Consider the following 17,149-nt stretch of genomic DNA (forward strand, 5'->3'; position numbering starts at 1 on the left):
CCAGCGATAGGGGGAAAGTACACCGTCCCTCCTCCCAAGGAGGGACAGGGAGAGACAGCCCTGAAGTCCACTCAGTGTGACCCCTCACTCAGTGGGGGTGGGGCTCAGACAAGCTGTGAACTGCCCCTCCCCCGTCCCCCATCCCCATCTCCACCCATGAGGGGCAGCTCTGGGATCAGAACCCGCATCTCCAGACCCTGCTGCCTGCTCCACAGCACCGGCTCGAAGGTCCATCAACCTGTGCAGAGTAGACTAGATTAGCACAGATGCCCACTCACGGGCCCTCCAGGCAAGCCTGGGGCTCAGTTCACCTCGTAGGACAGAGCTGAGTTCGGAGCAGAGCAAGGAGAGGGGCCAGATAACACTGGACTGACCAGCGCAGGGCCTGACATCAGCAGGTGCTCAGTAAATGCTCTGGGATGGAGTGGGTGTGGGTACACTGGGCACTTGTCCAGATGACCTTCTGGATTCGTGACTATCTTCTAAGATGCTATGGAGCACCTGCCTTTATTATTTTCCTCCTGGAGCAAAAAGCAAAGACAAAAGCAACCGGACAGCCAGGGTGAATTTCCTCCATCAGTTTCTGTTTGGGGGGAAAGGAATCCAGTCCAAGTGGCCGGTTGGCCAGCAGGGAGCTGTAAGGCAGCAGAAGGGGCAACGGCCTTGGCTTTCCGTGGTTCAGTGGGTCCAAATGGATCAGTGGATTCTCAGGGGATTGTAAGAACAGGGCCTTTAATCATAGCAAAGCAATGGCTCAAACACCAAAATTCATGGGGTTAATTCATGTTAAATGAGGTAGCTGGTACGCAGTGAATATTGTAAATGTTTCTTTGGGAGCCACATAAATTGTAGCCCTTTGGTTAAAACACCGGTTGAACCCGGGGGAGAGCTCTGGCCGGTGTCACCTCATGCGTCACCGTCTCTGGGTCCAAAGCCGAAAGTGCCGTGGTCTTGGGATTTGACTCCGAGCCAGGGTGTGTGCGGCTCCTTTACAAAGTCAGATTCAGGGGTAAAGCCTCGGTCAGAAGGGAAAACGTCTCTGAAATCGGGGTCAGGTCAGGGAAACCATAGGAGAGCCAGAAGGAAAGAGCTGGGAACAGACCAGGGACCTGAGTTGAAAGCCTAGATTACGGGGGTGCCCTCCCTCCCCGTAGCAGCTCAGGGAGAAGCGGATCCAGGGGGATTCGTTTTCTGCTCTGGACTCACCACCTGCTGCAGCTGCGAGGAGCAAGGAAATGAGCAGCCCAGATCCCACGCTTTTATTAAGACCCGTCTTTCCACTTTAGTCAGTATTGGGCGTTGATTTGTATCAAGCAAGTTAACTTCTGTCTCTATTAAATGTTTAAATACAAAAACGTCAGCATTTCCTAGTCTCAGCATCCTGGCTGATCTTTTAAGGGAAGCCAGCCTCCTCCCAAAGTAAAGCCATTCACGAGGGGGCTCCGGAGTGACATGCATGATGTAACTCCGAAGGGCCAGCGCCTTGCCCACGTGGACAATTTTAGGTGAGCGGTCGATCTTCCTTATTCCCGGATCCCTTACTGGTGGATTCGCCTACTCGCCACAATTTGCTTGTTACCCCACAGCATTACTAGCAGCGCTCCTGTGGGTGCGGGCAGAGGGGAAAGAAACTGGGCTGCCCGCTGAGTTGGCACAGGGGGACCCTGCCTCCTCGCTTCCACTCAGGCTGCTCACAGGGGCCCTTTCCACAGGCTGTGTAGTGCCGTGTTTTCTTCGCTTTTGCACTCCTTGCTGGTGATTTCCCTGTGAAAGTGGCCCCACGCGCAGCGGGAGGAGCTGTCTAGGGGCGAGTGCAGGCAGGCTGGGCCGTGCCCCCTGCAGAAGTCACGTGGTTAGATGAGCGTCCCTCAGGAGCGAGCCCAGGGCTGCCGGCTGTGAGCTCAGTGTCAGTGAACCGAAGACACACACCAGCGAGGTGTCTTTAAACGAACACACACTGGACAGGGTGGTACACCGATCGGTGACAAAGACCGGAGGCTGGCAGCCACCTGACCCCGTTTGTCCCTGAGCAGCACGGATTCAGGATTCACCGACTGAATGCTCGCGAGGACTCTGTACAACGTAATTACCTCAAATAACAGAATCAGCTGCATTTAAGAATATTGCCTGACAAAAATGTGTGCTTTCTTTACCTTTTTCTCATAGTTTTTCCCATAACTTTAACCCAACTTGACCTAATGAAGACAGTCAGCAGTCATTGTTCTCCGACCACCTGCTGTGTGCTGGGAACTCCTGGATCTGGGGAACTGGGACAGTAAGAATGGGCTTCTGTTTGAGGCAGGGAACACTCACCTCGTCTCTCTCTCTCTCTCACTTGTGTCACACCCTCCAGGGCCGGGGACACTCGCTATTGACAAAGCAGCTGACACACGAGCTCACAGGGGTTTGAGGAAGACAGCTCCGGGGACGAGATGCTGGACTCCAGCTTGGGCAGGCTGGGTCTGAGGACGTGTGGGACACTGGGCAGAGAGCTCGAGAAGATTTTGGTCTCAGGGCCTGAATCTGGGAGAAGAGGGAGGCACAGGCGATGGCCATTCAGGAGCTGTCCTCGAGTCAGCTCGGACAGGACAGGCCGTGGGAACGGGGGTGACACCCAGAAGACCGGGGCCGCCGGCCCCACCTCGCCTCAACCCTGCCCCCACCACGCAGCAGCTGCCCCAAGGTCATGGCCCGGTGAGTACACGCAGGCTGGTTCTGCTCGCCGCGGAGATCGCCCAAGGCTTGACACTTGTTTGGAAAAAAAAAATGTATAATTTATTTGTACAATTGTCCACCATTGAATTTTACAGTTTAAAAAAGATACAGAACGGAAGGCAAACACAGGTCATATAAATCACAGGAGGCACTAAAGAAGAAACGCGCTCCCACCGCGACGCTCGGGGACCAGGCCTGCGTGCACCGCCGCTGGGAGGTGGGAGCCTCCTGCGCGTGGGCTGCACAGGCTTCCTTTCCGAGGCTGAGACCCAGCACAGCATCGCTCTTTCGCTCTTGGAAACCAGCGTGCCTGAAAGGAGGAAGGACCTTGGGAGAGTGGTGCTCATGGCCCCTGAGTTTTTGAGTCACACCTGGCAACTCAAGGTGGCCCTTTCCCTCCAGGGGAAACCTCAGGGGCTGGAAGAGGCCACAGGAGTCCAACATCCACCGCTCGTCTTTGTCACAAGCACAGGGGCTGCGCCACAGCACATTGCTTACAGCACATTAAATCAGGAGCCACTTCGTAAAAGCAGCTCAAGCCGGCCACAGCTCACCGGGGCCAGGACAACCGCAGTTTCAAAGAGCCCAGTGTAGGGACTCAGAGGATCACAGTGGAGATGCCATGAGGGCTGAGGTAGTAACGTGTGGAAACTTTATAGGAAACAGTGTATCTTTAATCACACATCCCTGATTTTCCTTGATGACCTCAATTTCCAGGTGATTATCAGGCCTTAAGAGGATCAACAGGCACCCCACCCGGCCCCCCCGTGAGGACCGGGGGTGAGGGGGCCACAATCTCCAGGGGGGCTGGGGAGAGGACAGGGAGGAGCAGGGAGTAAGGCTGGTCCTCTGCCCTTGCAGCGCTTAGCGGGTGGGCGGCACATCTGCAATGACATCCCATGCTCCGGGCACCCCGTCCACACCCTCACCCCTCCAAGGAGGGAGGAAGTCTTCTGTGCCCTGACAAGTGGCTCTCAAGTCATCCCCCATGAAGGGCTCGTCCCTTTATCTTGGGCCACCCTCAGGGGCTGCTGAGAAGGCACAAACACTGATCATCAAAATCCCTTCTGGGGCCACAGGCCCTGGGGGACACCCCAGGGGGCCCTCACTGGCCGCGGTCCCAGAGGGCAGGCAGCCCCAGCACCTGGGGCTTTCTCCTTTCCAGCTCACGCTGTCCAGCATCTGAGAAGTCACCAGCCCCATGTGCATGCAAGGGTGGCCCCTCAAATGAGGTCAGAAAGGAGGTCCCGGGGGGCAGACCCCACCCCTCTGTTCTGCACTGGTCCTGCGTGTCCACACCCAGCTGGGCCTCCCCTTTCGGATGGGGGTCCGGGAGCGGGCCCCTGGGGAAGAGCCACGTGGCCTGCACAGAACTGCGGAGAATGCCAACGACAGAGAAGTTTGCTGTTTAATCAAAATGAAAGGACCTGGGGACTCATTTCTACACAGCCATGATGCACGAGGTGAAGGCCTGCCCCTGCACTCCCTCGGGGAGCGGTGCCAGTGCCCAAGGCCGGACGGGTCAGCTGTTGGCCTGTTCAGAAAAGGAAAACGAAACGATGTCATCTTCTTAAAACAAACGAAGGTAGAAAACTATCTCCCCTTGGATTGACATGAGGCCCTTGCACAGCAAATGAACAGATACAAGAGAAAGGGATATTTTCTCCTACAGCGTGAAGGTCAAGGAGATAGGCTGACCAGTGGAGTGAGACCAGCACGTGCAAAGGCTCGGAGGGAGGAGGGAGAGCGGGGTGTGCGGAAATCAGACCATTCAGCACGGCTGGAACACAGGCCTCTCTCTGGGCAAATCAAGCTTGACCTTGGCCATTGAAAGACATCAAGTGTTTAATTAGCCCCACCTTCTACCCCGCCTCCTCTGCTGCCGCCCAGCTGTCTCAGTCCCTGCTCTGAAGGTGCTCAGCCACTGGCAGTGCCTAAACCCATTGTGCCTGCTGCACTCTCATCCTGGAGGGACAGTCACTCCACGGCCTGGCTCACCTCCATCCAGGTGTTCTGGGCACCTGCCCCTCCCAGAGCCCCCCCCCGGGCCCCTCAACTTCCCTCCTCCATGCAGCCCCTGGCAGGACAGGAGGACAGCTGTCTAGTTTCAGCACTCGGCCCTTTGTCGGGTAGGGACTAGCCAGGCCCCATGGTCGCTTGAAAGTGTGAGCACCAATGGTCACATGGGGCAGAGGCAGGCACGGTCTCACTGGGCAGCACCTCTGGTTCTGCCTTTCCTGGCATCTGGGCACCTTTGGAGACTCGAGAGGGGACAAAATAAAACTTTTTCTTCCACTAGAGGCTTAGCCCTCGAGGGGGCTGAAATCTATGAGCACTGCCAGTCCCAAGGCCCCTGTGATGGACAGGGGTCCGGTCCTCACCCAGGATCTGGGCGGAGGTCAACGACAGGGCTTCACTAAGCATCTCGGGCCAGGCCAGGAGTCAGGGGGGGCAGGGTCGCCAGGGACCATCTCCCCTCCTCACCACCTCTCCCTGAACCAGAGAGTTCCAGCTGCTCCTCCGCCCCAGCACGCACAGCACAGCCCAGAAAAGGACAGGGAGAGTCACTACTGGCTGATCGGCCTCCCTCTGCTCTCTGCCTGTCACCAGAAATCTGATTCGATGACATCCAGGTGAGTCAACAAAGCCAGTGGAGCCAGAACTAAGCGTGGTCAGCAGAGTCCCGCAAACCCGTGACAGTCAGCTCTGGATCCCACAAAGCTGAGCCCCAGACACGTTCACCCAAACACCAGCGGTGGGCCCTGGAGGGTGAGGGAGGGGACGCCAACTGCAGCCAACCACGCTTCCTGGACATCTGGGCTTTGACACAGCAAGTCAGAGAACCCAGTCAGGACGGGAAAGTTACCCGCATTTGTCGATAAATCCAGTCTGTAAACACTGTCACGTTTCCGTACACTCCAGGTCTGTAAGCCTTGGCACAGCCAGACCCCCAGCTTGTGTCCCCAAGCAGCCACCAGACGCTGTTCTTCAGAGTGACCAGAGGACCTCCACTGTCACCCTGGGGGACATAGCAAGTTACAAGAGCAGAAGTCAAACCACAAGCCTCACATCACAGAGGGCAGGGAGGTGGGACGGGGCTCAGCAGGGGTGACGGGAGTGCCTGCGGGCTTCAAGCCACCTCCAGTGAGGTGACAGTAATACAGTCCCCCAGAGAGACGGTACCGGGCATTAATTTTTGCCTGCATCAGCTAACAGTTAACAAATAAATGACTGTCCTTTTTTTTTTAATTGAAGTGTGCTTGATTCACATTGCTGTGTTAGTTTCAGGTGTACAACGATGTGATTCAGTTATACATGTACATACATATATACTTTTTCAGACTCTTTTTCATCATAGGGTATTGCAAGGTTTGGAATATAGTTCCCTGTGCTGTACAATAGGTCCTTGTTTATTTTATACATAGTATTATGTATATGTTAACCCCGAACCCCTAATTTATCCCCCCACCCCTTTTCCCTTCAGTAACCATAGTTTGTTTTCTATGTCTGTGTATCTATTTCTGATCTGTAAACAAGTTCATTTGTATCTTTTTTTTAAATCTTATTTTTAGAGTCAAAATACTTCCATTGCACTGACACTGACCCAATAGAGCCTTTCAGAGGAAGCAGTGGCTCGCCTTGTTGGGGATACAAGGCGCCTTGGTACGTCAGCAGCCATCACCTCCCACGGCTGCCGCCAGGTCCCAGTCAGGGAGGGGCCTCTCTCACGGGCTCGCTGGGAGCCAGGCCAGGCCCAAAAGCTACACACGAAATGGTCATTACCTGGCAGGAGTCGACGCCTCCCTGCAGGTACCCCCGCACAGATCATGGCCGATGTGATCAGGTTGTTGTACACATATTTGCTGTTGCATTTCCAGGGCTCAATGAGGTGGACCATGACGGCGTTCAGCACGTCTGAGGTTTTCCCTGCGACAGAGGATGGCATCGGGCTCTCCCAGGAAGCCTGGACTCCCTCCCGGACACGTGGACGGACGACCCCGCCCCTCCCCTCCCTCCCTGCTCCTGTGCCGTGTCCTGGGGAACCAGGGCATCTTCCAGCTGCGGGAGCCTGTGTTTAAAGTGGCTTTAGATTCTGTTTCAGGGGGAAGGCTGCCTGCCTCTGGGGCCATGGGGCTCCACCTGTGACCTAGAGTCACCCTCTCATTACCCAGCAACTTGGTTTCCTGAGGTCACTTTTCCTCCTCCGTCACTTCGTCTTCTGCGGAATATTCCCAGGGGCACACGAGAAGCTCCTGTGTTTCCACCTCAAACAAACTGACTTTCCTCGATCGCACCCGACAGTCTGCACCATGACTGTGAAAGTGCCAGACACTCCCTGGTCCTTGCTGCCTCTGCTCCGTCTCCCACCTTGCTTCCGCCACTAGGGTATCTTTAGGTTCCGTGGGCTTAATGTGCCGAAGCTGAACCTCTCACGGAGCCCTCCTCCACCCCCATCCACACCACCCAGTCCTCCCCGGCTCAGGAACCGGCTCCACCACCGGCGAGGGGCTCAGACCATAAGCTTGCAGCCGTCTTCCCTGACTCCTCACTCTCTCCCTGCTGACGCTCAGTCCATCAGCAGACCTAGTGGCTCTGACCCAAAGGTGCCTCCACACCCACCTCCCTGGTCTGAGCTGCCTTCTTCTCTCAGAGGACGCAGCAGTGGTCCCCTCACTGCACCATTCTGTCTACCCTCGCCCCACCCTTCCCGAGACTCCCTACGCAGCCATCAGATCATGTCACTCCCCTGCTTAAAACTTCCTGACAGCTCCCTGTCTCACACAGAATAGAAGCCAGTGTCTTCATCACAGCCTGTGAGGCCCAAAACAGTCTGGCCCCAGCCTGCCCCCTTGCCCCTGCTCAAGCCTGCCCTAGCTGCACTGGCCCTTCCGTTCCAGGATGTTCTTGCCGTGCAGTTCTCAGTCAGACGTCACCTCTTCCTAGAAGTCTTCCCTGACCACCCCTCGCTGTCATAAAGCAACTCGTTTGGTTGTTTCCCTTCTGACCCCATCCCGCCCCCAGACATGCACAGAGAAGGCGAAGTTCCCGCAGGCAGGGATTTTGTTGTATTTAGTTCACTACTGCATTCCCAGCCCGAGGCGGGTGCCCTGCAAAACGTAGTTGATTTTCCCTTTCATCTTGGCTGCTGGGAATTCCTGCTCGCTACTGGAAGGCTCAACGCAGGCGCCCCAAACACTTTTTGGAAGGATGTCAACAGTATGTAAAATACTTTTTTGTACCACTAAGTACTTCCAATGCTCCACAAAAATGATACAGCCAGGATCACCTCATTTGAAAAACATTATCTGAGATGAATGAAAGCACATTATAACGGAAGGGAGCCAGGTCTGCCCGCGGCAGGACGGTCTAGCTCCTCTGTCTCTATGGGGTCGAGGCAGGAGGACAAAGGCTTTGACGACCCACAGCCGGACATCGCCGGTCCCGCAAGCCCGTCCTGACCGAGTCTGTGATCACACAGCGTCCATGGCAGGTGGACTTCTGGGGCGGCCCATTAGCAACAAAGGGGCGTGAACACAGGGGGCCGTGTGCCCCTCACGTTACGTGGCCTTTACACTTCAAAAAGCAATTTCTACACATTGTTCCGTTTATTGTAATAAAAACACTGTTAGGTAGGGCAGGTAGCATTGTCCTATCTAGCAGATGGGGACACTGAGGCACAAAGACTGGGCCAGTTGCCCAAAGTCACCCAATCATTTAGCAGTAGAACCAGGATTGAAACCTAGACCTCCCTCTCGGGAGCCCTGTGCTCTGCTCTGTGGGACCTGCTGACCCCGTCCCGTGAGCCTCACCTTTCTCGTAGGTGGCCCCCCACCCGGAAATCCAGCAGGACTGTGTCGTCTCCAGCATCATACCCGGGTTGGGCAGACACACCGGCTTCACTCTGTCTGTTTCAAGAGAGGGAAACACGGTGAGGGGGTCTGGTCTAACTAAAGACCTGGGGCCACGGTCTCCACCTGGGCCTTCGCCATGTGCATGCGTGGGCCCGGGACTGGGACCACCACCATCCTGCCTAAGGAGACGTCTGGATTCCAGTGTGTCCTAGCACGCCCCCTTCCTGTCCCTGCCTGGCCCCCTTCTAAGAGGCCAGACATCCCCTTCTGGGAATTATGTTTTGGGAGACTGAAGGTCAACAGTCTTTGGATGCAAACAGTTGACACTGGACATGGCAGAGCTGCGTCAACAACAGACTAAATGGACAAGGACGGAGGTGGACGGTCAGCCTGCTACAGTGAACCTCACAGCAGGGCAGCTACAGCCAGCAGCCAGTCAGATCTGACTGACCGGACAGTGACCACCAAATTCGCCTCTTCTAGACGTTCACGTGTGCTGACTTATTCCGTGATCTCATTCTGTGCGGCGGAGGAAGCATGCTGACCACACCCCTCAGTGGCCACGGGCACATTTTTGGGTAACTTGTCCTCTGCTGAGCCCTCTTCTATCAGCCAAGCCCCTCCCCACCCCCTCCCTGCACACACCCTCACTCAGTGCAAATTCCGTCCTTCCTGCATCACAGCATGCTTTATTTCCAATCAATCTGTCCTTAAGGTTTGGTCAAAGCTGTTCACACACGCTGGACCACATGCACACAGGTATTACCGTTAAAAGTCAGAGGTGTCTGCAGCTTCATAAGAGCAATGTCATTGTTCTTGGTCTTGGAATCATAATTTGGGTGGGAAATCACTTTTGCTATTTGATATCCATTTCCATAGATCATGAGAGATTGACTCAAAATTCCTGCAAAGGCCGTCCAAATCTTGGCATTGTTAAGAGGCCTGGAAGACAAAGATGAACACCCCTCAGCATCTCAGAACCACAAAGGAACCACAAGGATCTTGAAAAGTCATTGGCTAGGGCCAAGTGTCCCCAAGGTGACTCAATTTGCCAAAAGCCACCCAACAAGACTGGCCTGGCGGTCTCAGGCCCTTCCCTGTTGCCTTCTCACACAGCCTCGCCCTCCCACAGCTCCCCTTCACCTCACTAATGAATCCTGCTCCTCCTGTGCTCTGGCACCAGCCTGCAAACCTTCGAATTTCCTGAGAACACGTATTCTGGAGCCTAAATGCCTCCCTGGGGTTTGAAGCCCCATTTCTGGCAGGACTGGGACTTATCTTTATAAGCTAGGGCATTTCCTGGCACACAGTAGGTGCTTGATAAATGTGTGCTGATTAACGGACTCTAGGTCTAATAGCCATCTGGGCATTACCTTCACCTAGTTGTTTCTCTTCTAAGAGAATCCCAAATCCTGGAGCCCACGGAATCCAGTGGATGGAAGGAAGGGACACTCTTGGGTAATAAACATCACTCCCTTCAGCCTTCACAGCAGCCCCGGGAGGAGCGGCGCACCTGGCTCACAGGTGCAGATGGTCCAGTCAGATGCCCCGAGTGAGCTGTCCAGGGCCACTCAGGCAGAGAACGGCTGGGCCAGGAGCCACGCCAGACTCACCCTCACTCTGATGAGCAGGGTTTTCTCAAAGTAAGCACGTGACCAAAAAACTCCATGTTTAAGAAAAAAGGAGTGGGGACGGGGACAATATCTTCTACAAAAGCTAAAGCTATAAATGATGGTTACCCTCGCCCCTCCCCAGCCATCTGTCTGGGCAACGCTGTGGCAAAAGGTGTTTAAGGAACCAGAGAACCTTCCAGCAGGACAGAGTGAGGTCTGAGTGTCCCTGAGCGCACTCTCTTCAGAGGAGAACCCAGGGGAGACCAGGCCTCCCAAGAGGGCAGGGGCCTCAAGAAAGGTAGGCTGGAGCTGAGAAGACCGCAGGCTGGAAGGAGTTCTGATCACAGTATCACCCCAGCCCCTCAAAGCATCCCTGCTCGGGAGCCCTACTGCGGTGGACATTTGCTGAAGGGATGGGCTTGGCCACGGGCTTCACATCACGACTTATGTAACCCTCCCGGAGACTCCACGAAGTGGGCTCCCTTAGAATCCCCACTTGTTCGGAAACCGGAGCTTAAACAGGTCAAAGACTTCCCCCAAGGCCACAGGGCAGAGCGTTGCCTCTGCCCCTGGGCCCCGCCTCCGCTCCAGGGCCCCTCCCCTGTCCCCAGGCCCCGCCCCCGGGCCCCGCCTCTGCTCCAGGGCCCCTCCCCTGCCCCAGGCCCCGCCCCCGCCCGCGGGCCCCGCCCTCTAGGACTGGGAACCTACCGCTCCACGCAGTGGGCGGCAGTCACGATCCACTCGGGGGTGATGATGGAGCCTCCGCAGACGTGGATGCCCTGCACGTGCAGGCTGACCTGCCAGGGCCAGTCCCCCAGGTTGGCGCTCGAGCCGCCCACGATCCGGCTCTGGCGGCTCGTCTTCTCGGAGACCCCGCACTCTGGCGGCGACAAACAGAGCGCAGCGGGCCGATGAGCAGAAGCAGGGCCAACCCGCTGCTGCACCGGGCGCCCAGACGGCTCCCATCCCAGGGGTTCTGCCTGGCTCGAGGATGACCATTGTCACCTCTTGCTCCTGTTTGTTTGGGGTCTGAGTTTTAGAAAATATGTCCTGGTCTCTCTCAGTTGGCGGAGAGGAGAGGACGTTCCTCTAGCCCCCAGCCCCACACCCGAGGAAGCTCCACTTTTTTTTTTAATTAAAAGGGATTTATTTGTGATTTCCTGTATATATTTAGCTTGTAAATACAAAACTGTAAATGTATTAAGAGAATTTATGTTAAAGTTTTCATCGTGTTTCGCTTCAAGTCAGAAAGCACCACTTCTGCTGGCACTGCGTGCCGCCTTCTCCTGGCGCTAGTGTGATTCGTTAGCGTCCCCCGCATACTCAGGTGGAGCAGGGGCATGCGTAACGAAGGCCCTGGGACCTCCTTGAATGCTCAGAGGCCCGAAGATTCCTGAACAAGCTAAGGAGGGCCTTCCTTGCGTGTGCTGCTCCCATGCCACCACGAGGGGGTGGCTTGGGCAGGAGGGCAGGGGGCACGGGCAGGGGGTGCCACGCTCTCTGGGTACGTCAAGAAGTTTGAGCCAACCTGGCTGGGAGGTTACTGCTGGGACCGCTGGGACATGCGTCCACTGGGGGCACCTGCTCGTTTTACCTCTTCAAACTCAAAAGCTGAGCTTCAGGCCCAAGATTCGTGTGGAAACAGGGTGGGGCCATCCCAGAGAAGGGATCCCAGTGTTCTCCACGCTGATGGAAGTTTGGAAACTAAGTAATCCGAACCCAGGGATGGGGATTCCCACAGGCCCCCAGCTCTGCCTTGGGGACGCCACAGAGCGGGGCCCGTCGGTGTCCTGAACGTGCCCGTTCTCGTGGGACAGCTGCTTCCTGGACCCGAGGCAGAAGGCACCGAAAGTGCATCAAAATTGAAGAAAGGAGCTCCCTGGGGCAGAGCACTGGGCATATTCCAACCCGTGTCCCAGCCTTCTTCTCTCCACGCCCCCCAAAGACACGGGGACACACTTCTGTAAGTACAGAAGGGTTCCTACTTAGAAGCGCAAAAAGGAAAACCAAGGGCCACTTACCTATACAGCGCAAAGAAACCACTCTTTTTGAAGAACAGACATCACTACAAAAGAAGAGGGGACACTGTGGTCACTATAATAAATGAAACACTTGATTCTCAAAATACTTAGAAATAAATATTTTCTTCCAGTGTTCTCACTCCCTGCCTCCCCAGACATAGAAGAGGCCACAACTGAAGAAGGAAAGTGAATCTATACCCACAGGGGACAGTAGCAAAAAGCAGATGCCGAGTCAAAGTGCAGGGTTCAAATTCAAGCTGTGTGACCTTAGGAAACCACTTAACCTCCCCGTGCCTCAATTTCCCCATCTCCAGAATGGGCTAAATAGCACCAACTCATAAGGCGGTTGGGAAGGGCAGCACACAACATAGCAGCTATTATTTTTTTTCTTGGAATTTAAATTCCATCCTTTAATTCTGTATGGAAGACATTTGTAAGCTTCTGGGTTTCAATAACTGTTTTACTCTTATTGCACAGGAAGTTGACAGCCAATCATTTGCCTGGGAGCAAAAGGAAAGAAAAGTTACTCATCTGGGAGACAGACATTCAGAGTTACAGACAAGAAATAATCAATGCGTCTGTCACAGAGTGAATTTCTCTCCAATATGCTGAAGAGAGAAGCAGCCCTGACAGCCAGGGGGTCACAGCTGGCTGTGTCTCCCGTTGAACATAAACTGTTTGCAGAGCATCAGCATCGGGCCGGGGGTGGTAGGGGAGGGTTGAGCTCAGTGGTAGAGCTCGTGCTTAGCATTCACGAGGTCCTGGGTTCAATCCCCGGCACCCCCATCAAAAAAAAAAGGAAGAAAACCCCACAAAGCATCAGACCAGAGCACTGTCATATGATGGAGCAGAACAGAGGCAAGCCCACCGCAATGTCCCCTCTGAACAGACCGACCATGAGGAACCCGGTCCAAACCACAGTGACCGACAGCCCCCTCTGCTGGCTGACATGAGTGACCATGCTTCTTTGCCCTTCTCAGCTGTAACCAGGTTTCCACCACCACCTTCTAAAAAAAGCATTAAGACACCAACTACAGAATCACCGTCACTTCCTGACAGCTTTCAATCCAGGGCAAAGCTCTGCTTCCTGGAACCTTCCCCAAAATGACCCAACACAAGCCTATGTCCTATAATAAGTTCTTTTCAGCACCGTCCCACTGAGACACCCTTGACTCCAGGACACGGCATGTCCTGGTGGTCTCTGGCTGAGAGGTTTTGGGATGCCAAGAGAAGACAAACTGCCATTAAGAGATGCTTTCTAAGGACCATTCTCCTCTACAAGGAGACACACTGTCCAGCCACCAGCATCAGGGCACAAAGCAGCCATTTGGAGAAGCCCCACCAAGAGCCCGAGACTCAGGTAATAATGAGCAACTTCTGAAAGCCAAGAGGAAGGAAGTCCTCCCACCCCTGCCCCGCACCCAGAACACCAGCTGCCAGACAATGACTTTCTCTTTCCTCCAAACCCTACAGCTACCCGGAGAGTTTCTAAGGCTCTTACCAAGAGGTGGTAGATTTCCTGCCCCTGCTCAGCCCTGATTCCATGGAACCAGGAGGACAAAGAGACATTTGGCATTTAAAAAGAGCCCAGGCAGCTGTGTTTAGCTTCTTGGGTGGGCAAACCATGGGGTGCTGTTTTGATGGGCACACCTGGCTGTGCCCACCCCTCCTCCTGGGCTCGCCCTGTCGCATTCCGGCAAACGGCCAAGCTCAGGTGCCTCAGGCAGAAGTCAGCCCCCAGACACCTCAGCCTGGGCCACCAGGAATGCAAACCTGCTTCCAGTCTCCCACTCACAGGGAAGGAGGGGACACATGACCAGTCCGTTCTCCCCTAAATGCAGCGACTGGCACCTGGCCAGCAGGGAGGTGATGGCCTGGCTGGCCACCTGGGGATGAGTGATAGGGACCTGGGAGGCTTCTGCACAAAGGACACTGTGTATCTTCCACATTAAAGAACATTCAGATATAATACAACATTGTAAACAGAAGAAAAGTCAGAAGAAAAAAAAACATTCAAATAAATAGTAACGATGCTAAGAAGACCACAATCATTTGAAACATATGCAACGTAAAATGACTGCTTAAAGCCCAGCCCTCTCCCCCATCCTCCTAACCAGCTAAACCATCCCTCAGGGGACAAGCTTAGGTTCATTCCCACCCACTGGACACACTGGGAAACGTCCAGCACTGCTAGTCAGCCTCCAGGCACAGGAAACAAAGATACAGGAAGAAGGATGTGTGGGCCGCTGCAGGGACCAGCTGCTCACTTCCAGCAGCCCCCGCACCCACACACACACAGCACCGTCTGACAGCTACGTCTTGAAGCTGAGGACCAACCGCCCCTGCTACCTGGGGCTCAGGGCACGCCTCGGAAGTAGGATTTCTAGTGTGAAACCAGCAGAGTCCTGGGCAAACCAGGATGAGTAAGTAGGTCACCTGGGTTGGGACCTCGAGACATTCTTTCGGATTCGTAGACCCACATCCAGACACATAGTAAGGCCCTTCTTTAATGTCTGGAGAGCCAAGAAAATCAGGGAAGAAGAATCTCAGTTTTGCAGTGTTACCCAACACCACAGAGGGCAGACGGCACAAACAAGATGGCAGATACACCTGGCCGCTTCCCAAGAGCGAGCCCAGAGCTGCCAGAGCGACGGGTCCTGTATCCTCCCCATGAGAATCCACGCCAAACCCACGACTGCAGCAGAGAAACCAAACTCCGACAGTGACCCCCCCCCGATGTCTCCCACTCATTCTACCTGTAAACTTTTGGAAGGAAACGAGAAACCACCAAATGAAATACCTGTGGTACAGCTTTTTATAGAGATCGATGTTGTTGGCACTGATGTTCAGCTTCATAAAGCTTGTGGCCCCGCTGTCATCCGCTACTCCTTGGCTAGAATAAAAACTATTCCTAAAAAAGATAGAAAATCTTGCTTAAAATAATGGTTCTGTTGTAAGCATTTGCAAATCCTACGCAGATCCTACGCTGTGTCGTAATCCTTCTCTTGCATGACGTTCAGATTAAGAAGGACATCTCAGCATTTTGAAAAACAAAACCATAAGTTCCAATCAAGTGACACTGCCTGATAACCATCTTTCCCGCTGATGACCCTGAAGTGTCAAGTGAAACTCCTCCAGCAGTCGTGCGTCTGACCTAATCTGGATGAGGATGAAGAAGCAGTGAAGATAAGGGTGTGTGAGGCCTTGTGAATGAGCCAAGTTACAGATGTGAAAATGCTGTTACAGAACACAGATCCTGAACCATGCTGGGGTCTCACTGTCAGTCATGGTGCCATGTGCTACAGTTTGGGGGGATGGCATTTTGAAGTATTTCACTAAGAAGCCAGCCTCTTGTGGAGTGGTAATTCATTTTGAAAACTGGCATACAGGGAATACCCTAGAATTGCACAGAAGTCACACAGGGATACCCCCAAGGAAGAAAAGGAGGCAGTGAAATCACACAGCCTTCCTCTGGGAGGCCAGACGGCTGCCAGGCATCTGCAGCTAACTGGGACCCCAGGGAGGGGCCCTCCCACCTCCCTCTCCCACCTCCTCTGGTGGCTGCATGAGGAGTGAATGCTCTTACGGATCAGTCTGATGATCAGTTCTCTCTTGTGCAGAAGCCTTCGACGTCTCCTGCACGCATGCAGGGAAGGTCACTGGGACCTGTGCCTTCTGACCTCCCCCGCAGCCTCCCTGCTTGCCCCCCAGCCCCAGCCCCGATCAAAGAGACAAACGAAGTCCAGGTCTCAACTCTGCCTAGAGGCTTCTCAGGAAATGAGCCACCCAAGGCCCTCAGCCAGCACCCCGGACCATGGTGATCACAGCACTGGACAGCCCTGAGCAGCCGGGGCGGATGGAGGCCCGGGAGGAGGCAGAGCTGGGAGACGCCGTGGAGGGGGCTGGTGTGGGACACGTTTCCCTGCTGGCTTCCCGGAGCAGCTGCGGGATGGAGACAAGGGTCTGTGGTGTCCGCAGCCTGGCTTTGCCAGGGAGGGGCAGGGGGAAGCACTGGTCCTTCTTCTGGCGTTTCTATGCCTGTCACCGTCACGGCCCCACCTCTGAGGTGGGGGGCTGCAAACTCACCCGTAGCCCAGGTCCTGGCACATGGCCCTCCCGAAGCTCTCACTCCAGTCGTCCTGACACACGGGGTGCCAGGAATCCCTCTGAGGTGAGTAGACCTGAAGGATGAAGTTGGGTCCGTAGAGGCGCACTGCGGAAGGGAGATGCTCATGAGCTTCAGATCGTGGTCTTGCCACGGGCGAGCCCCTCCCGCCCGAGGACACAGAGGCTCGGGAGGGGGCGTGCAGGGCTCCCTCTTCCCGAGACTCTGACCACATTCATGAGGTGTGCTGAGAATCCAGCCTTTCCCGGCAAAAAAAAATGTGCCCTTCACCCAACAGAACTGAAGACAAGTATTCAGACAAAACAAACATGGTACAAAAATGTTCCTGGGCGCGTTATTCACAAGAGCCACAGGTGGAAACAGCCCAGATGTCCATCAACAGGTGTACGCACAAAAGATGGTGCCCACACAATGGAACATGAATTATTCGTCCATGAAAGGGGGTGAGCGCTGACACACACCACATGCAGGAACACGCACGAGACAGGAAGTAGACTCGTGGTTGCTCAGGGCCTAGGGGGACACAGGAGGGGGGTCGGGGGCAAGAGCTTGAGATTTCCTTACGAGATGAAGAGAATGTGCTAGAACGATTGTGCTGATGCTGCCAGTTTCTGTGAATAGATAAAAACCACTGGCCTGAGGGGGACAGCTCCGTGGTAGAGCATGCGCTTAGCGTGCACGAGGTCCTGGGTGCTCTCCCCAGTGCCTCCACTTAAAAAAAAAAAAAAAAAAACCACCGGACTGAGCCGTTTAAAAGATTGGCTTAAGAAGTTTCTTCTGTAGAGCACAGGGAACTATGTTCTGTATAATAACCTTTAATGA

General features: G+C 54.6%; 1 protein-coding gene across 1 annotated transcript in view; it reads right to left on the minus strand.

Moving 5' to 3' along the window:
- Positions 1 to 2,855: 2,855 nt before the first annotated feature.
- Positions 2,856 to 17,149, minus strand: part of TMPRSS2 (transmembrane serine protease 2) — a 32,574-nt gene continuing 18,280 nt past the window's right edge. Inside the window, 10 exon segments of the mRNA XM_031684340.2 lie at positions 2,856 to 4,249; positions 5,582 to 5,734; positions 6,499 to 6,531; positions 6,533 to 6,642; positions 8,526 to 8,621; positions 9,334 to 9,509; positions 10,889 to 11,060; positions 12,202 to 12,245; positions 15,002 to 15,112; positions 16,288 to 16,414. Of these exon segments, the coding sequence (XP_031540200.2) occupies positions 4,238 to 4,249; positions 5,582 to 5,734; positions 6,499 to 6,531; positions 6,533 to 6,642; positions 8,526 to 8,621; positions 9,334 to 9,509; positions 10,889 to 11,060; positions 12,202 to 12,245; positions 15,002 to 15,112; positions 16,288 to 16,414 (1,034 nt within the window). The 3' untranslated portion in view covers positions 2,856 to 4,237.

The sequence above is a fragment of the Vicugna pacos genome, chromosome 1 (genome assembly GCF_048564905.1).
Source record: "Vicugna pacos chromosome 1, VicPac4, whole genome shotgun sequence".
Classification (NCBI taxonomy): Eukaryota; Metazoa; Chordata; class Mammalia; order Artiodactyla; family Camelidae; genus Vicugna; species Vicugna pacos.